This window comes from Bufo bufo, chromosome 2 (genome assembly GCF_905171765.1).
Source record: "Bufo bufo chromosome 2, aBufBuf1.1, whole genome shotgun sequence".
NCBI classification, from domain to species: Eukaryota; Metazoa; Chordata; class Amphibia; order Anura; family Bufonidae; genus Bufo; species Bufo bufo.
The window spans coordinates 730,397,743-730,419,772 of record NC_053390.1 but is presented as its reverse complement, the minus strand read 5'-3'; the positions used below and the strand labels follow the sequence as shown (position 1 = coordinate 730,419,772).

Below are 22,030 nucleotides of genomic sequence, written 5' to 3'. Positions count from 1 at the left end.
TTTTCTGTATACTGTTAATTCAACACATTTTCGGCAAACACTATTTATCCAGTTTTGCAGTAATATAAATCCTATTAAAATAAAGGACATATATAATATCCACAACTGTACAATATTCTCTGGTGATTGACTGTTCATTGTCACCATTGATAATTTTTTTCTGATGCTGTATATGAAGGATTAGTTGCAATCGCCTAGGCGATAGCAATATAGTCCCTCATCCAGGTGTACACTCATTGCATTATTATTTTGGAGGGGGTTCTTCTTCTGCCTCTCTTTCTGGAACCTCGCTAGCTTCATGATCAGACTTTAACATGCTCTCTATTTTGGTCACCCGCTGTTTAAGTTTTTGTTGTGCCGAGTCGTATTCGGCCAACAGTCTAGCAAATTTTGTTTGCAGGTTTTCAACTAAGCCTTCCATTTGAGCAACTTTCTCTTCAATGTCTTTGGGATCAGCACCTGAATTAGCAATATCTAAGTCAAGGAGACCATCTTTCATGAGGATCTGCCTTCCTTTTTCTTCAAGCAAGGCTTTAGCATCAGGATATTCAGTGAGAGCCTCCATTAAGTCATCTTTAGACAAACAGAACAGATCAGAATATCCAATACTCTTAATATTTGCTGTTCTTCTATTTCCAGCTTTACTGCCCTTGATGTTAAGAATACTGATCTCTCCAAAATAGCTGCCGTCGCTCAAAACCACAAATTGTGTGATTCCATCATCTGCCACAACAGCAAGTTTACCTTCTTTGATGATATACATTTCTCGTCCAATATCTCCTTTCCTACAAATGTAGTCTCCAGGGCTGTATACTTGAGGCTGTAGCTTTAATACAAGTTCGACCAGAAGTCCAGCTTCACAATCAGCAAAGATTCTGACTTTCTTTAGTGTGTCTAGATGGACATTGATAGCAATTTCCGCTCTTAACTTGTCAGGTAGGTACTTCAACACTTCTCTTTCATCCACAGCTTTTTTATTTGTCCACAAATAGTCAAACCACTTAATTACTCTTTTTTCCAAGTCTTTGCTGACTTTACGGAAATGCATGTACTGTTTAATGGCGTCAATTCTACCTTGGAACTCTGCTCTGGCTGCATTCATGTTTGAAATCATGGAACCAACATTACCGACGATGGTAGCGAAAATTAACACTCCCACTAAAAAATCGGCAACAACAAACCAAAACTCAGAATCTAGCACAGGAGGAGGCGTTTCACCAATAGTAGTTAGTGTCAGTGTTGACCAGTAAAGACTGTACACATATTTCCTGGCCAAGCGGCCGTAATCAGGATGTGAAGTATTAGGGTAAACCCAAGAATCTTCTCCAAATCCTATTGCTTTAGATATTGAATAGTAGACACAAGCATTCCAGTGAATGATGATCACGATGTACATGATGAGGTTAGAAATCCTGAAGATGTTGGGGTAGTTGGTCCTTGTTTCAGTTCGCTGGAAAAACTCAAACATACGAGCAACTCTCAGCAGTTTATTAAGTCTGAGTTCTGGATAATTTAGTCCAAGTACAAAATAAAATATATCTGTGGGTATAATGGACACCACATCCAGTTTAAACTGTAAAGTTTTTTTATACTTGTCCAGTAGTTTTTTTGCATCTCTGACCAGAAGGCCTTGCTCCAAATAGCCTTAAATGAGAAGAATTAGGGTTAATAGAATAGAGGAGCATGTTTGACAGACAACCTCTTACAAGCCTTACAGAATTGATTATTAATATTTTAATAAAGAAAGCTGACTTGATCAGGCACATTTCTAGTTCAATCAGATCTCCCTCACTTATAAATCACACATTCTCTGAAATCTAATCTTGAACTGGCTATACGTTACATGAACTGGCCATACGTTACCACTAATTTTGTTTGGATGAGCCAGTCATTAGGTCTCCTGAAATTTTCCCATTTCAGATTCAGGGGAAAGAAGGATAGAGTGTATTGTATTCTCACGGGAGTTAAGCCTCTACCAGGATGTCTGAAAAGGAAGGTTTATTCCCTGTGGCGTACATAGAGAAGTAAGGGTCCCATAGCAAGGATCAAACCAGGCCCATCACACAGGACATAAGGGTTTCTGCCTAAACATCTTTCAATGAACCTTGGGCTATTTTTTCCACTGCCTTGTTTTCTAGAAGTTGTTCCTTTAGAGGGTAAAGTCCTGACCAAGTTTTCACCCTCAGTAGAAGAGGGGATGATCTTAACTGGGCCCCAGGGCAGTCGCATGGTCTGCCACTATAGTAGAAAAGCAATAGTTAAGTATGGTGGAGGTTCCTTGCAAGTATGGGGCTGCATTTCCGCAAATTGAGATGTGTATTTGGTAAGGATTAATGGTGTCCACAATGCTGAGAAATACAGGCAAATGCTTATCCATGAGGGAGGCATCTTTTCTCCAAATTTATTCTGCAGTAGGACAATGACCCCAAACATACAGGCAATGTCATTAAGAACTATTTTTTGTGTAAGGAATAACAAAGAGTCCTGGAAGTGATTTTATGGCCCCCACAGAGCCCTGATCATCATTGCGTCTGTCTGGGATTACATGAAGAGACAAAAAGATCTAAGCAAGCCTACATCCACAAAGGATCTGTGGTTAGTTCTCCAAGATGTTTGGAACAACTTCCCTGCCGAGTTCTTTCAAGAACTGTGCACAAATGTACCTAGAATTGATGTTGTTTTGAAGGCAATGGATGGTTAAAACTTAGAATTCATTTGATTTATTTTTTGTTCATTCACTTGGGATGTTTTTAATTGATAGCAATAAACTACGAACACTTTTTTTTTAATCATTCATACTTTGTGGGATTTTTCCTTTTGTACAGTACTGTACTTCTTAAAGGAGTAGAAGCAAGTAGACAGATAACTAGAGACCTATAGTAAATGTACATTGCTTCAACACGTCCACGTTATATGTGATTAGTTTCAAGGCCCGGTATGTATTGTACACTGCTCAAAAAAATAAAGGGAACACAAAAATAACACATTCTAGATCTGAGTTAATTAAATAATCTTCTGAAATACTTTGTTCTTTACATAGTTGAACGTGCTGACAACAAAATCACACAAAAATTAAAAAATGGAAATCAAATTTTTCAACCCATGGAGGTCTGGATTTGGAGTCACACTCAAAATTAAAGTGGAAAAACACACTACAGGCTGATCCATCTTTAAAGAGGACCTTTCACCTGTATAAATGATATTAACTGAGTATGCTGCCATATAGAGCGGCGCCCGGGGATCTCACTGCACTTACTATTATCCCCGTGCGCCGCTCCGTTCTCCCGTTATAGGCTCTGGTACCTTTGCTTCTTAAGTTATAGTAGGCGGGTCTTCTCTTGTCCTGTGGGCGTCTCCTTCTCCTAGGCTGCAGCGCTGGCCAATCGCAGCGCACAGCTCACAGCCTGGGAGAAAAAAACCTCCCAGGCTGTGAGCTGTGCGCTGCGATTGGCCAGCGCTGCAGCCTAGGAGAAGGAGACGCCCACAGGACAAGAGAAGACCCGGCTACTATAACTTAAGAAGCAAAGGTACCGGAGCCTATAACGGGAGAACGGAGCGGCGCCCGGGGATAATAGTAAGTGCAGTGAGATCCCCGGGCGCCGCTCTATATGGCAGCATACTCAGTTAACATCGTTTATACAGGTGAAAGGTCCTCTTTAGGGCTCATTCAGACGGCCGTATGCTATCCGCAAAAATGCGGATCCGTTTTTTTGCGGATTAGATGCTGACCCATTCACTTCTATGGGGCCCTTTTCTATTCCACAGTTCCGCAAAAAAAATGAAACATGTCCTATACTTGTCCGTGAAAATCAGGACATGGCCCCATTGAAGTCTATGGGTCCGCAAAAATACTGAATGCTATCCGTTTTTTTGCAGATCCGTTTTTTTGCGGATCCGCAAAAAAACGGATAGCATTCAGTATTTTTGCGGACAGCATACGGCCGTCTGAATGAGCCCTTAATGTAATGTCCTTAAAACAAGTCCAAATGAGGCTCAGTAGTGTGTGTGGCCTCCACGTGCCTGTATGACCTCCCTACAACGCCTGTGCATGCTCCTGATGAGGTGGCGGACGGTCTCCTGAGGGATCTCCTCCCAGACCTGGACTAAAGCATCTGCCAACTCCTGGACAGTCTGTGGTGCAACGTGACGTTGGTGGATAGAGCGAGACATGATGTCCCAGATGTGCTCAATTGGATTCAGGTCTGGGGAACGGGCAGGCCAGTCCATAGCATCAATGCCTTCGTCTTGCAGGAACTGCTGACACACTCCAGCCACATGAGGTCTAGCATTGTCTTGCATTAGGAGGAACCCAGGGCCAACCGCACCAGCATATGTCTCACAAGGGGTCTGAGGATCTCATCTCGGTACCTAATGACAGTCAGACTACCTCTGGCGAGCACATGGAGGGCTGTGCGGCCCTCCAAAGAAATGCCACCCCACACCATTACTGACCCAATGCCAAACCAGTCATGCTGGAGGATGTTGCAGGCAGCAGAACATTCTCCACGGCGTCTCCAAACTCTGTCACGTCTGTCACATGTGCTCAGTGTGAACCTGCTTTCATCTGTGAAGAGCACAGGGCGCCAGTGGCTAATTTGCCAATCTTGGTGTTCTCTGGCAAATGCCAAACGTCCTGCACGGTGTTGGGCTGTAAGCACAACCCCCACCTGTGGACGTCGGGCCCTCATATCACCATCATGGAGTCTGTTTCTGACCATTTGAGCAGACACATGTACATTTGTGGCCTGCTGGAGGTCATTTTGACGGGCTCTGGCAGTGCTCCTCCTGTTCCTCCTTGCACAAAGGCGGAGGTAGCGGTCCTGCTGCTGGGTTGTTGCCCTCCTACGGCCTCCTCCACGTCTCCTGATGTACTGTCCTGTCTCCTGGTAGCGCCTCCAAGCTCTGGACACTACGCTGACAGACACAGCAAACCTTCTTGCCACAGCTCGCATTGATGTGCTATCCTGGATAAGCTGCACTACATGAGCCACTTGTGTGGGTTGTAGACTCCGTCTCATGCTACCACTAGAGTGAAAGCACCGCCAGCATTCAAAAGTGACCAAAACATCAGCGAGGAAGCATAGGAACTGAGAAGTGGTCTGTGTTCACCACCTGCAGAACCACTCCTTTATTGGGGGTGTCTTGCTAATTGCCTATAATTTCCACCTGTTGTCTATCCCATTTGCACAAAAGCATGTGAAATTGATTGTCACTCAGTATTGCTTCCTAAGTGGACAGTTTGATTTCACAGAAGTGTGATTGACTTGGAGTTACATTGTGTTGTTTAAGTGTTCCCTTTATTTTTTTGAGCAGTGTATGTATTCTATATAAGGATCCGTGCTCACTGCTATGTAAGTAAATAGCTGACATAGAGATGTTTGGCCAAACCTAACCATGGTGGATACTTTCAACTGCAGATTTTCCCCTGAAGATTTTACTGCAGATTTAAAACACCCTTTACATTGCAGAGGGTAAAATCCACTGTGAAAATCTGCAGCTGTTTCTCAATATACAAAGCATTCTCTGAATTCCATGTAGATTTTTTTCAGCTATATGTGGATAGGGTTTTGAAAACCCTAACCCATGTATTGTATTGAAAACTGATCCAGATTTTAGGTGCAGAACCTGCACCAAAAACCTGCAAAAAGTCCAGGCACATCTGAACCCTTACTCTACTTATATAAATGCATGTTTACCTGTTCTTGTTCTTACAAACATATCTGCAATATAGATGACATCTGATATGTAGTCAACAAAGAACCATGTTTCAAGATAATCTTGCTGGAGTTCGTCAAAACAAGCCCTGCAAGATGGAAGAAGCTATATGAAATCCCATATTTTTGGAAAATGTCTTGCTAAAGAAGTACATACAGAGAATATGACAAAAATAAGTCTTTCCTGTTGTGTGGGTAAACAATAAAACATAGTAAGAATAAATATTGTCAATGTGTACCTTAAATAGTTAAATCTTCCATGTCATTACTGCTCATACATGTCAGTATTAGACATATGGCTGACAGCCCTGGGTTCTGGATTTAGGTCATTTACTAAACTGAAATACGCCTAAATTAGACGTTATTTTAATGCGCAGATGGTGGTGCAACAGTTATTTGCGCCGCTGTCTGCAACTTCGGCCTGCACAGGTCTAAAATTGTGGGCATGGTGTGTGAGGTGAGGGAGGGGGGGGGGACAGGCCTGCAGGTCCATCTCATTCACTATTTGCTCATTCACCATTTTAAGCGTAGAAAATGGTCTAAATGTAAGACAGCTCGGAAGCTGTCTTACATTTATGAGTGACACTGGATGCTCCAAAGTTATGGAGAGGCTGGCGATCCACTACCAGCTTAGGGCTTTATTAAGACCGGCGTCTAAAACACCGGTCTTAATAAATGTGCCCCAAAGAGTTATTGGCTCAGTTAAAGTGTCACCTATTGAAGCAACCAACGGCTAGCAGCCCAGAAGAAGAATGCCAGTGACCAGAAACACTACAAGACTTTACATATTGTCCAGTTTGTGTTACAGTGTGTCTGTATTATCAGGCACTTGAGCAATAACACAAGCACGGTTAAAGGGGTTTTCTGGGAAATAATTGATAGTCTATCCTTAGGGTCCATTCATACGTCCGTAGTGTATTGCGGATCCGCAATACACCTGGCCGGCACCCCCATAGAACTGCCTATTCTTGCGGACAAGAATAGGACATGTTCTATTTTTTCTGGAGCCGTGGACCGGAAGTTTGGGGGCGCGCTCCGGAAATGCGAATGCGGACAGCACACTGTGTGCTGTCCACATCCATTCCTGCCTCCATAGAAAATGAATGGGTCCGCACCCGTTCCTTAATTTGCGGAACGGATGCGGACCCATTCTGCGAACGTGTGAATGGACCCTTAACCACCTCAGCCCCCTTAGCTTAAACACCCTTAATGACCAGGCCACTTTTTACACTTCTGACCTACACTACTTTGACCGTTTATTGCTCGGTCATGCAACTTACCACCCAAATGAATTTTACCTCCTTTTCTTCTCACTAATAGAGATTTCATTTGGTGGTATTTCATTGCTGCTGACATGTTTACTTTTTTTGTTATTAATCGAAATTTAACGATTTTTTTGCAAAAAAATGACATTTTTCACTTTCAGTTGCAAAATTTTGCAAAAAAAACGACATCCATATATAATTTTTTCTCTAAATGTATTGTTCTACATGTCTTTGATAAAAAAAAAATGCTTGGGTAAAAAAAAAATGGTTTGGGTAAAAGTTATAGCGTTTACAAACTATGGTACAAAAATGAGAATTTCCGCTTTTTGAAGCAGCTCTGACTTTCTGAGCACCTGTCATGTTTCCTGAGGTTCTACAATGGCCAGACAGTACAAACACCCCACAAATGACCCCATTTCGGAAAGTAGACACCCTAAGGTATTCGCTGATGGGCATAGTGAGTTTATAAAACTTTTTATTTTTTGTCACAAGTTAGTGGAAAATGATGATTTATTTTTTCTTTTTTTTTCTTACAAAGTCTCATATTCCACTAACTTGTGACAAAAAATAAAAACTTCTATGAACTCACTATGTCCATCAGCGAATACCTTGGGGCCCAAATGTGTGGTAAGTAGTTTGAAATCAAAATGTGTAAAAAATGACCGGTGAAATCCGAAAGGTGCTCTTTGGAATGTGGGCCCCTTTGCCCACCTAGGCTGCAAAAAAGTGCCACACATGTGGTATCGCCGTACTCAGGAGAAGTTGGGGAATGTGTTTTGGGGTGTCATTTTACATATACCCATGCTGGGTGAGATAAATATCTTGGTCAAATGCCAACTTTGTATAAAAAAATGGTAAAAGTTGTCTTTTGCCAAGATATTTCTCTCACCCAGCATGGGTATATGTAAAATGACACCCCAAAACACATTCCCCAACTTCTCCTGAGTATGGAGATACCACATGTGTGACACTTTTTTGCAGCCCAGGTGGGCAAAGGGGCCCATATTCCAAAGAGCACCTTTCGGATTTCACAGGTCATTTTTTACACATTTTGATTTCAAACTTCTTACCACACATTTGGGCCCCTAGAATGCCAGGGCAGTATAACTACCCCACAACTGACCCCATTTTGGAAAGAAGACACCCCAATGTATTCCGTGAGGGGCATGGCGAGTTCCTAGAATTTTTTATTTTTTGTCACAAGTTAGTGGAAAATGATGATTTTTTCTTTTTTTTTCTTACAAAGTCTCATATTCCACTAACTTGTGACAAAAAATAAAAACTTCCATGAACTCACTATGCCCATCAGCGAATACCTTGGGGTGTCTTCTTTCCAAAATGGGGTCACTTGTGGGGTAGTTTTACTGCCCTGGCATTCTAGAAGCCCAAATGTGTGGTAAGAAGTTTGAAATCAAAATGTGTAAAAAATGACCGGTGAAATCCGAAAGGTGCTCTTTGGAATGTGGGCCCCTTTGCCCACCTAGGCTGCAAAAAAGTGTCACACATCTGGTATCTTCGTACTCAGGAGAAGTTGGGCAATGTGTTTTGGGGTGTCATTTTACATATACCCATGCTGGGTGAGATAAATATCTTGGTCAAATGCCAACTTTGTATAAAAAATGGGAAAAGTTGTCTTTTGCCAAGATATTTTTCTCACCCAGCATGGGTATATGTAAAAAGACACCCCAAAACACATTGCCCAACTTCTCTTGAGTACGGGGATACCAGATACCACTTTTTTGCAGCCTAGGTGGGCAAAGGGGCCCACATTCCAAAGAGCACCTTTCGGATTTCACCGGCCATTTTTTACAGATTTTGATTTCAAACCACTTCTCACGCATTCGGGCCCCTAAAATGCCAGGGCAGTATAACTACCCCACAAGTGACCCCATTTTGGAAAGAAGACACCCCAAGGTATTTCGTGATGGGCATAGTGAGTTCATGGAAGTTTTTATTTTTTGTCACAAGTTAGTGAAATATGAGACTTTGTAAGAAAATAAATAAATAAAAAAAATCATCATTTTCCGCTAACTTGTGACAAAAAATAAAAAATTCTAGGAACTCGCCATGCCCCTCACAGAATACCTTGGGGTGTCTTCTTTCCAAAATGGGGTCACTTGTGGGGTAGTTATACTGCCCTGGCATTCTAGGGGCCCTAATGTGTGGTAAGTAGGTAAATGACCTGTGAAATCTTAAAGGTGCTCTTTAGAATGTGGGCCCCTTTGCCCACCTAGGCTGCAAAAAAGTGTCACACATGTGGTATCGCCGTATTCAGGAGAAGTTGGGCAATGTGTTTTAGGGTGTCTTTTTACATATACTCATGCTGGGTGAGAGAAATATCTCGGCAAAAGACAACTTTTCCCATTTTTTATACAAAGTTGGCATTTGACCAAGATATTTATCTCACCCAGCATGGGTATATGTAAAATGACACCCCAAAACACATTGCCCAACTTCACCTGAGTACGGCGATACCAGATGTGTGACACTTTTTTGCAGCCTAGATGCGCAAAGCGGTCCACATTGCTTTTAGGAGGGCATTTTTTGACATTTGGATCCCAGACTTCTCACGCTTTAGGACCCCTAAAATGCCAGGGCAGTATAAATAACCCACATGTGACCCCATTTTGGAAAGAAGACACCCCAAGGTATTCAATGAGGGGCATGCCGAGTTCATAGAATTTTTATTTTTTTGGCACAAGTTAGCGGAAATTGATTTTTTATTTTTTTTCTCACAAAGTCTCCCTTTCCGCTAACTTGGGGCAAAAATTTAAATCTTTCATGGACTCAATATGCCCCTCACGGAATACCTTGGGGTGTCTTCTTTCCGAAATGGGGTCACATGTGGGGTATTTATACTGCCCTGGCATTCTAGGGGCCCTAAAGCGTGAGAAGAAGTCTGGAATATAAATGTCAACATTTTTTTACGCATTTGGATTCCGTGAAGGGTATGGTGAATTCATGTGAGATTTTATTTTTTGACACAAGTTAGTGGAATATGAGACTTTGTAAGAAAAAAAAAAATAATTTTTGCTAACTTGGGCCAAAAAAATGTCTGAATGGAGCCTTACAGGGGGGTGATCAATGACAGGGGGGTGAAAAATGACAGGGGGGTGATCAGGGAGTCTATATGGGGTGATCACCCCCCTGTTATTGATCACCCCCCTATAAGGCTCCATTCAGATATCCGTATGTGTTTTGCGGATCCGATCCATGTATCCTTGGATCCGTAAAAAAATACGGACATCTGAATGCAGCCTTACAGGGGGGTGATCAATGACAGGGGGGTGAAAAATGACAGGGGGGTGATCAGGGAGTCTATATGGGGTGATCACCCCCCTGTCATTGATCACCCCCCTATAAGGCTCCATTCAGATATCCGTATGTGTTTTGCGGATCCGATCCATGTATCCGTGGATCCGTAAAAAACATACGGACATCTGAATGCAGCCTTACAGGGGGGTGATCAATGACAGGGGGGTGAAAAATGACAGGGGGGTGATCAGGGAGTCTATATGGGGTGATCACCCCCCTGTCATTGATCACCCCCCTATAAGACTCCATTCAGATATCCGTATGTGTTTTGCGGATCCGATCCATGTATCCGTGGATCCGTAAAAAACATACGGACATCTGAATGCAGCCTTACAGGGGGGTGATCAATGACAGAGGGGTGAAAAATGACAGGGGGGTGATCAGGGAGTCTATATGGGGTGATCACCCCCCTGTCATTGATCACCCCCTTATAAGGCTCCATTCAGATGTCCGTATGTGTTTTGCGGATCCGATCCGTGGATCCGTAAAAAACATACGGACATCTGAATGCAGCCTTACAGGGGGGTGATCAATGACAGGGGGGTGATCAGGGAGTCTATATGGGGTGATCACCCCCCTGTAAGGCTCCATTCAGACGTCTGTATGTGTTTTGCGGATCCGATCCATGTATCCGTGGATCCGTAAAAAACATACGGACGTCTGAATGGAGCCTTACAGGGGAGTGATCAATGACAGGGGGGTGATCAATGACAGGGGGGTGATCAGGGAGTCTATATGGGGTGATCACCCCCGTCATTGATCACCCTACTGTAAGGCTCCATTCAGACGTCCGTACGTGTTTTGCGGATCCGATCCATCTATCAGTGGATCCGTAAAAATCATACGGACCTCTGAATGGAGCCTTACAGGGGGGTGATCAATGACAGGGGGGTGATCAATGACAGGGGGGTGATCAAGGAGTCTATATGGGGTGATCAGGGGTGATCAGTGGTTGATAAGAGGTTAATAAGTGACAGGGGGGGGTGTAGTGGTGTAGTGGTGTTTGGTGCTACTTTACTGAGCTGCCTGTGTCCTCTGGTGGTCGATCCAAACAAAAGGGACCACCAGAGGACCAGGTAGCAGGTATATTAGACTCTGTTATCAAAACAGCGTCTAATATACCTGTTAGGGGTTAAAAAAATCACATCTCCAGCCTGCCAGCGAACGATCGCCGCTGGCAGGCTGGAGATCCACTCGCTTACCTTCCGTTCCTGTGAACGCGCGCGCCTGTGTGCGCGCGTTCACAGGAAATCTCGGCTATCGCGAGAGGATGCGTATATGCGTCCACCCAGAAGAGCAGGGCCGCCGCCAGGACGCAATCCTGCGTACGGCGGTCCTGAGGAGGTTAAAGTGGTTCTCCGGGAATTATGAAAATACTTAAATATTACTTCATTATAAATATATTCTCAAATACCTTACATTAGTTATAATAGCTTGTTTTGTCTAGGGAGCAATCATTAGGAGAAACAAAATGGCCGCTGTCCTATTTGTGCACACAGAACCTGTCCTAATCATACAGCACCACACGTTACTTCACAATACTGAGCTAAAGAGCTCATCCTCTTCTCTGCTCTGCTTGTCAGGATTTATGATCCTGAATACAGATGATACGATCTTTAGCTGAATCTCTGTAGGAACGGAGTTCATGAGCAGATGTGGCTAATAAGCAGCAGCACTTGTGTGTAGTCATCATTACCACAGTCTGTCCTGTCCATCCTCTCTGTACTTCATGTCTCCTCATGAACTCCATTTCTACAGAGATTCAGCTAAATATCATATTAAACTGTATTCAGGGTCATAATCCCTGACAAGTAGAAGAGGAGGATGAGGCAGCTTAGTGACTTGTCCTCCTGTGTGATTAGGACAGGTTCTGTGTGCACTAATAGGACGGCGGCCATTTTATTTCTCTTAATCATTGCTCCCCAGACAAAAAGAGCCATTATAACTAATGAAAGGTATCTGGGAATATATTTATAATAAAGTAATATTTACGTATTTTCATTTTCTAAATTCACGGAGAACCCCTTTAAAGAGGTTTTCCAACATTTATATATTGATGCCCAATCAATGTGTGATTGGTGGGGATTCAACCTCTAGGATCCATAATGGTAAGCAGAGCAAAGTGGTACTCTATTGTGCCGTGCTCCCTGAGGTTTATCCAGGCTCAGCAGATATTCTGAATGTGTGACTGTGCCTAGTACTGAAGCTTAGCCCATTCAAATGAGTATCATGGGCCGGTCATTTTGCTGATTTGTTGTGGTTCTAGGATTAGGACCTCCACTGATCACACATCGATGACCTTTTTTTACCCCACTCCACCATAAATAAACATATAAAACTTTGCCAAATGTGCCTGTTTTTTTTCAGTAGGGACAGCAGAATAAGTCACTACCAGACCCCGCTGGTAGTGGCTTGTGAACCATCACATCACCTTTCTCCTCTATTTTTGGAAGCCCATAGAAGTGAATAGAGAAAGCCATGAATGCATGGCCACCTCTCCATTTGTGGCAGTTGTTAGATGGGGCCCTGTTCTCATTAAAAATGTGGGTCTCAAATAAATGAATATGAACTAATGAATAAATCTGGAAAAAAAATAGATACGTATGGTTTTTTTTGCGGACAAAAATCATAATGGCAATCTGAAACAGGCCTTATGGTATATTCACATGAGGCATCTAAATCTTGAAACTGCAAGCAATAATGCATTATGAGCAGGAACTTGTCATGTGCATGTAATATGTATGGAATGGTTTTAGCTGGAAACGATCACTCTAGAGGTTCACCTTGCTATAATCATGGTCCAGTTGTACATTACAGGCATCGTAATACAAAAGAGCCAGTTATAATATACGTTGCTTGATGGATCAATGACGTAGATTTCTTTCTTTTTCCTGGAGGGAGGAAATAGAAAATGTGAAGTCATATAATATACTGTATTAAGTCAGTGTTTAAGGTTCTGTTTTCTTTTTGAAAAATCTCTCTTTGCTGATAGACACTTCCCTATATGATAAGCATATCAAGGGTTCCCCTGCTGCTGGAAACTGTAAAGGAACAGGACATGTTTTAAACTACCCTGCAGTGCCACCAAAGGGCAAAAAAAGCATTACATGCTGCTCATTCAAATCGGTGGGCCACCCACGTAATGCACATACAGGCTGATAAAGAAGTACTCTTGATAACTGTTATGTGTTTTGGCTACTATATGAGGGTCCTGAGTGGGGGACTAACCTAAGGTATATGGAATAGATTTTATATAGTAGACAACCCTAAGATATATAGGTTGTACGGTTTCTCTTTTCTAAACTGCAAGGTGTAAAGCAAAAATATCCTCATTCTTCTACATGAGTAATGACTGATCACATTAATGTGCAAATGTTTGTAAACATTTTGCCTCCCACTGTATTGTATATCTTGGTCACACCTCCCAACTTACTCCTCTTTCTTGTCTTTATCTTTGTCTTTGTCCTTATCTTTGTCCTTGTCAGTTTTTTCTTTTTCCTTCTCTTTTTCTTTCTCCTTTCCCTTGTCTTTTCCATCATCTTTTATTTCTTTTTTGCCTTTTCCTCCTTTTTCTTTGTCTTTCTTTTTTTCTTTGTCTTTTTTCTTTTCCTTTTTATGATCAGATTTGCTATATTTAAACAAAAAGACATTTAAAATAGTATAGAGTATTCTAAAGGTAGGTATATACCTTCACTAGCAGTCTGCAAGCGCTCATTCGGCCAAGAGCTATTTCTCCCATACTCCCCCACATGCATGCTATATGCACAATAGTTTCAGACCAGTGTGCATGTGTACTCAATGGGGAGAGGTGTCTGGCAGCAGCTTACCCTCCTAGAGAACAAGGGATAGGGCATGTAATTTAATATGCCTTATTCTTGTTCCTCTAAGCATGACAAAGGAATGTCAGCTGCACTTCTAAAACATTAGATGGTGTGCCTGTCCCAGAGACATCAGTAATGTGTAATGTGTATGACCACCCTAAATCTATCCTTGCCCCTTTCCCAATGCACAAGGCACTGTCATGTAAGCTTGGAAATAAAAACTCATATATATAATGATCTACTGTGTTAGGCTGGTGGCCCATGTCCGACGCTATCCGGCAGGCGCGGGCATCACTTCCCTTTCTCTCTGTGTATTGGGACAAGTGCTCCATGAACCCTGCCCTCTTGCTCCCCGTCCAGCTGATGACTAAGTGCTGAGCAGTCTTGAACCTCCTCACCTGAGCTTTGAAGTTTTCGAGTCTCTAATAACCAGTGAAGGTGAGCTCTTGTCTGACTACTCTTGTAATGTACCGTGCCTGTCTACCAATTCTGCTCCTGGCCGTCTGCCCCAATCTTGGAATTTGACCTGGACTATGCACGTACTCTGCCTGCCCTGACCTAGTAATTGCTATTTGGAATACGCAAGTACTCGGCCTGCCCTGATTTTGGACTGTGTTCAGACTGCGCTTTTTGCCTTTTGCTTTTCTCATTTGAGTCCATGGTACTTCGCACCAGTGTCTCTGACCCCCATGGGTTAGCCGTCAACTACACCAGGACTACTCCAGGATGTAGTGGCCCGGTTGGTTCCCTGCAGCAAAATCTAGATTCCTGTACAGGGGTTAAAGGGTGAATACGAGGGAACCACCAGGACAACGCCCTTAGGTTTAGCCCAAAGTCAAACTGGTTAGTTGGCACAGTGGGTCCACCCCCACTGCCCATTACATACTGAAAAATTCTGGTCAGTTCTATACATACTCTTTTTTTTCTTTTTTCTTTTTCTTTTTTTCTTCCCTGAAAAAGAAAAGAAACATGATACATTTTGTGACATAATTCAAAGTTAAAGGCAATGGACACCTTCGGGGCCAATTTTCTGGTCTTATTGCATTTTAAATTTTTTGGGGAAAAAAAATATTTTTTCAGTTTGTCTTTATTAAAAAATATATCAGTCACTTTCTAGGTATTACAGTGTAATCTGTGTATTTGCAGAACAGCAGGGCACTGTGGTTACATTGAATCCCATTATCCGACAGCTCATGTGAATCCCTTATCTGTGATCTACTGAAGCTCATAAACACTTATCTAAGCCTTATCCTTATCAATGTGATAAGACTTGAACTGTAATGAGAATTTATGAGCTGTCAAGAGTTCAAAGAACAGGGCTACAGACTGTTCAGGCAGCTCTGCTGGAAGACGGGGCAGGAGGTAAATAGAGACTGACAGTCTGCAGATACACTCTCAATCATCCCCTGTAGTACAAGAACTGCTGGAAAAATTTTATAAAGACCAAATGAAAAAAAGATTTTTAACCCAAAATGAGTAGAATGCAATAATGAAAAAATACCCTCAAAGGTGTCCATAGCCTTTAAAGCATATCTCCAGTTTCACATAAAATATGATCATACTGCAGGACTTTGCAATATAATTCTTTCTCTAAATCACTGTATTATCAAATTTTGCTGTTAACCCACAAAATCGTCCGGCTGAGGTTTGTGCTGTGAACATACTGCTCTGCTTCCTAGGAACCATCTTCATTGCGGTAGATAATTTCATAGGATGCTATGATGCTGCCTCCTTCTCTTGCGATATATGCTATAAATGTCCCAGATGGGACAACCCCTTTAAGTTCAACCAGCAGCACAAACCTCAGCCGGTCCATGCTGCAGGTTAACACAAAAAAACACTAAATAGGCCACTTTCAGACAAGCGTATTTGCAATGCGTATATAGTCCGGATTTACCGTAATGTCCCGGAATCAGCTGCTAATCAGCTGTTAATGAATGGAGCTACTCACATGGGCATATAATTTCTCAGCATGTACGAGTTTTGTGCGGATTTGTTTCCAGATACGCACATTACAGTCTGTGCAGTGCATAAATAATTAAGGAAGGAAGAAATACGCATGTCAATCCTGATGAAATCCTGAAGCAATCCTGAGCGAGAATACTGACGGATCTCAATACGCTCGTCTGAAAGCGGCCATACGTTGATTTAGAAAAACAATTATATTGTAAGTTCCTGCAGCGATGAAATTGCACAGTATAATTATGTGATGTTAGGGTGCATCAGTAGGGTATAACTTAGTATTGCGAACACTGGGTGTTTAAACTCAGGGATCTCTTCTTATGTCCTGCACACCCGCACTGTGGAGCGGTGTTGTAGTTCCTTGCACAGGAGGGGGCTGTAAGCATCATTGTAAATGGAAATACTGTGATGGAGCCGCAGCAGTTAAAAAGGACCCGTCCCCTCTTCTGACCTGCCTGTTTTAGAAGCTTCATGCATTCCCCGTGTAATAACATTTCTGGAGCATCTATTCTTATGGCTCTATGTTGTGTCATTCCTTTATTATTTCCACTAGACGTTATGTATGAATTGCTAGCAGTCTGCAGTAAGGGTACAGAGGGGTGGTAAGGTAACCAATTGGGGGGGGGGGTGTACCTACACAGATTCACTCTATCCAATCAGTGCTGCCATTTTGAGACTGTGCAGGTACACACCCCCAACTGGTTACTGTCATGGTGCGGGGACGGCCGGGGCGCGCTCACATCATCAGCGCGCCCAGCGTTGCCCGTTCCCGTGGCAACCGCAAGGTCACGGGGCGTTCTGTCCAGGGACGGCCGGGGCGTGCTTGCGTCATCAGCGCGCCCGGCATCGCCCCGGTCCCGGGGAAACCACGATGGGGCTGAGCGCCGAGCTGCTGGTATTCTAGAGTCATGTGAAGTGTCACATGACTCCACTAGTAACCTATAACTAAAGGACCAGACTCGGGCAAGGTTAACAATTCACTTTTATTTACATATGCCTAAGTAGGCAGAAAAACCTATCTTGGCCCAAGTCAAACTAATAAATCACTTTTATTCGGTATGCATTAAAAAGCTAAACGATATGCGTGGAACGCAAATTTTTATTGGTTATACAGACCATTGAAACAAACAGTTACTAAGGAATTAAAAACACGGTCACCACACCACTGATACTAGTACTGACTAGTGGTAGTGAAGGAGACAAGGGAGGGGAGGAGGGAAGGTAGTGACCCATGCACAGTCCCTAACCCCAAGTCCAATTATTTTCCCTACCACGTCAGTGAATATTGGCTCTATCTTGATCTAGTAACCTTGCTAATAAGCCTACTGCAAGTGTTATGGTATAGAGACCACCAGGCGACTAGATACCCTAGCTGTCTACAGACTGATAGCACCGACGTGGACTAAACACCTATATCGCCTATAAATACCAACTAGTGACGGTATTGAGCCTATAGTCCATCCGGACTACTATGCGATTCTGATAACAGTGGTGGAGTGAACGCTAGTTAAAACCTAACACTGCCCCCCGACATGTTTCGCCAGTAACACTGGCTTCCTCAGGGGTAATGGGCAGCAATGATATGACCTCCAGAACCGGAGCCTGAAATAGTTAGGTAACTGATTGGCAGGTGCTACCGACCTATTGATCAGAGGACCGGTAGTGACTACAACCAATCCCCATCATAGATAAAGGTAAACATTACCCGTCATGGGGCTGCTGCCGTCGCCGCTTGGATGCGTCATCATAGGCGCACTGTGCCGGCCGCGCATGCGCAGATGTCCACACGAGGACTATCGCCTACTGCGCATGAGCTGCGCAGCACAGGGCTGCGCACCGACTCCGAACCCTCCAGTTTGAAAGGGAAGAATACGTCATCATAGGCGCACTGTGCCGGCCGCGCATGCGCAAACGTCCCGGCATCCACAGAAGGGCTAACGCTTCCTGCGCATGAGCTGCGCAACACCGACCTGCGCGCCAACTCCGAACCCTCCAGTTTGAAAAGGGGGATTATAGAAAGAAGTGAGTTAATAACTTACTATGTGAAAAGGAGCCTATCGATTAGCTACCTAGAGCCTAATTGTACTGCCTGACATTAGTTGGCATGTAAACATAGTGGCTATGGAGGGTAAATAGTTGTAAAAAGTAATGGTAGTGAAAGATAAATCTAATTTTTATTAGTGGATGACAAAGATATTAAATAAATATATAATTAGATGGTTAGTGACAAATTATTGGATATACAGTAGTGATTTTAAGTACAGCTGTCAATGATTTTTATTAAATATACAGTAGTGATTTAAGGTTCAGCTGTCGGCGCTCGACTGTATTGGTATTCTAGAGTCATGTGAAGTGTCACATGACTCCACTAGTGCTCTATTTAAACAGGCAATCTGCTGGCCACAGATTGCCTGTTATTGTGGTCCTTCCTGCGTTTTACTCACCTGGTGTTCTGATCATCTGCTCGTGTTTTGACTTCCCGACTGTCTCATCCCTTGGTCTTGGCGTTTCCTCCTGGTTTTGACTTCAGCTCCTTCCTGACGATCCTCCGCTTGCTCCTCTGGTACCGTGCTGCTCTCTTGGTTTTGACTCTGCTTGTTTTACGTTGCTTGTATGTTTGTCCGTCTTCCCTGCACTTACCTAAGTTGGGGTTTGTCGACCAGTTGTCCCTTGTCTCTAGGATTTGCGAGGCAAGTAGGTAGGGACAGGGGTGCAGGTTGAGCTCAGTGGTCACTTCCCCACTCCCTGTGTGCATGACAGTTACCACCCCTTTGTACCATTACTGCAGACTGCTAGAAATTTATTCATAACTTCTAGTAGAAATAATGAAGGAATGGCACAACATAGAGCCATAAGAATAGATGCTCCAGAATTGCTATTACATGGGGAATGCATGAAGCTATTAAAACAGGTATGTCAGGAGTGGTGAAAGGTTCCCTTTAACAAGCACTGCAGCTTCTTCATTTCGAGAATCAGATGGGTTGTGGTCTTCAGACTCTAAGTGATCAATAGCAATATTCAATTCCTAAAGGCGGGTTTATACCGAGCGATGTTACAGCTGATTGTCGGTAAGGAAGTAACTGAACATTCAGTGAATTGCGATCCCTCGTCCTCAGACAGATTCATGGTTTTTGGGCAGCAGATGGTTGTTTAGACCACACGATCTGCTGCCCAGAAACTATGATTGATGTGCCTGCATGAACGACAGGATCACCCAATGAACAAGTATTTCACTCGTTCATCGGGTGATCGGGAGCACATTTCGACAAGCAGATTGCTGGGAATGAGCATTCCCGATAATCTGCCTGAAATTGGGCAGTCTAAATCCACCGTTACTCTCATGGGAATATCCTTTGGTTGTAGTACACATATTGAATACTTACTCATCCTTATTGTTGCTGTTATTGGTATTACAGACTGCGGCTGTGCCGGGAAGATGTTGTTCACTAGGGAAAATGAGAAAAGTTTTTTTCTGAGGTAGAAAAATACAATTCAAATACTCTGTTAGAACTTTCTAACCAAATATATGCAATAGGGTTAGAATTTTGTCTTGAAGGACTAGCTCAGCTAAATGTAATGACTTCTTTCACTTAGCGATCGATCTATTGCTTCATTTTGGATCAGAAGCACTTTTAATCTTTATGCAAGTAAACCATTAAAGGGGTTTTATCATCTAGACCAGGGATGTCCAACCTGCGGCCCTCCAGCTATTGCAAAACTACATCTCCCAGCATGCCTTGACATCCTATAGCTATCAGCCTACAGCAGGGCAAGGTGGGAGTTGTAGTTACAACAACTGGAGGGCCGCAGGTTGAGCATCCCTAATCTAGACATTTATGGCATATTGATAGGATATGCCTTAAAGGGATTATTAACATGCGGCATGCTGGCCTTTCAAAATGGGGCCCTGTTTTTGAGACAGGAGCAGGTCCCAGAGGTGGGAACCACACCTATAGAACATTTAAAGGGGTTATCCAACCCCTATAATTGCCCCTCAAAATGCCCGAGCACCTCACACAGGTTATACTTACATCACTCCCTGGCACCCTCGTAGCTCCTGATGCCCGCACGGCCGCAACTAGAACGAGCTTCCTTACCGTCACCCTGGAGATGCAGCAGCGGCCATGCGGGCATCAGGAGCGATGCTGGTGCCAGGAAGCAAGGTAAGTATAATCTCTGTGAGGGGCCCAGACATTTTGGGGTAATTATAAGGGTTGGATAACCTCTTTAAGTATTCTATAGGTGTGGTTCCCACCTCTGGGACCCACTTCTGTCTCAAAAACAGGGACCCATTGTGAAAGGACTGAATGCCACACATGTGCAGTGTCCTCTAAGACTTCCAAAAATAGCTTAGTCATAGCATTGAAGGAGGAAGATGTGCATGCGCGACATGCTCTCTATTTACAGCAGGGGCCCATTTTAAAGATAGCAGTGAGAATCCATACCTTTAGAACATGTGGCATATCATATCAATATGCCATGATTTCCAAATGGGACAACCCCTTTAAGTGCACCGAGAGTTGGCTCAAGCCACTTTGTGCAGCCCATCCCTCTTCTTCTTGATTGACAGAGCCAGGCAAAATGACTATACAGGTACCTGTCCTGGCCAATCAACATGGAGACGGTGGGGCTGGTAGAGACAACAGGAAGAGCAAAGGTGCAGAGCGTGTATTGGGGCTGCCATTGGTGCACTTAACTGCTCATTTGCATATGGATAAAAAGTTCTTTTTCTGCAGAATGAAGCAACAGATTGCTAAATAAAAGATATTATATGCAGCTGAGCTAGTCCTACAGGGAATTGTTCCTGGATTAACAGTTAATTTCCTAATGACAGATTCCATTTATTTTAACTAAACGGATTGTCCCACAAAAAATATTCTGCAGTTTTCAAACCAGCGCCTGGATCTGAATACTTTTTTTGTAATTGCATGTAATAAAATTTTTTGTATAGCCATATAAAATGTATCTGTATACCACCACCTGCTCTTTGTCCTTTTTCTTATTTATTTGCCTGACTCCCTGAGATGGCTGCACATGCTCAGTGTCATCCTCCAACTGCGTCTTGGGCTGTGATAGGGATAAAAGGACACTCTACTGCAATGACGATACAATACAAGAAAACGTTCCATATCATAAGAAATGGGAAGTAGACCTAAACAGAAATATAACACTAAATAACTGGAACAAGGCGACACAATTATTTAAAAAAGCCACTATCTGCACAAATCATAGAGAACAATTCTTCAAAATGTATAGCAGATGGTACTACACTCTGGTTAAGCTCCACCAATTCTATAATACTTGCTCAGACAACTGTTGGAGAAAATGCAGCCAAAGGGGTACCTTGTTGCACACCTTTTGGAAATGCCCAAAACTTACCAAACTTAAAAAAGATTTAGAGATCCTAATCAATATGATATTGGGGAAATCTATTAAAATAACCCCGGAACTGGTGCTGCTAAACCTAGAAATGGAAAACATAGACCCAGAAGTACAATATCCTCTTATACACATCTGCATAGCATACAGATTACTGATTGCTAAAAACTGTGTCTGTTATTCCCTACTGAGTGAAGCGCTCTCCTGACGTCAGAACAAGACTCAAACCAAGCCGATACTAGAAGTTCAGTACCAGGGGTACCAAGTGTGACATTGAGATTTCCTATCACTACCAGCTTGAAATAAATCTACTAGAGCAATTAGAGCAATGAATGAGGAAATCTCTGGATCCATGTGAGGTACAGGGCTGGTTCTGCCTTTGTTAGAAAGAAATTGCCATGTACTACAGTATATGTTGTCTGATTTTCATTTTTGCACTAATCATGGGATAACCCCTTTAATTTAAAGCAGAACTATTCATCTTTTGTCAAGGCTTGTAACTAACCTGAAAAGGGCTAATCAGTTCCCATCCATCTTTTTCTGGGCCATGACTTAACCTGGTCTTAGGTACCTA

At 43.0% G+C, this 22,030-nt stretch overlaps 1 protein-coding gene across 1 annotated transcript in view; it reads right to left on the bottom strand.

The window, feature by feature from the left end:
• Positions 1–244: 244 nt before the first annotated feature.
• The window catches only part of CNGA1 (cyclic nucleotide gated channel subunit alpha 1), a 30,358-nt gene continuing 8,572 nt past the window's right edge, over positions 245–22,030 (bottom strand). The window contains exons 4-9 of the mRNA XM_040419914.1: positions 19,461–19,523; positions 15,031–15,066; positions 13,728–13,922; positions 13,078–13,185; positions 5,697–5,803; positions 245–1,644 (exon numbers count right to left, since the gene is read on the bottom strand). Of these exons, the coding sequence (XP_040275848.1) occupies positions 245–1,644; positions 5,697–5,803; positions 13,078–13,185; positions 13,728–13,922; positions 15,031–15,066; positions 19,461–19,523 (1,909 nt within the window). The remainder of the gene's footprint in view (positions 1,645–5,696; positions 5,804–13,077; positions 13,186–13,727; positions 13,923–15,030; positions 15,067–19,460; positions 19,524–22,030) is intronic.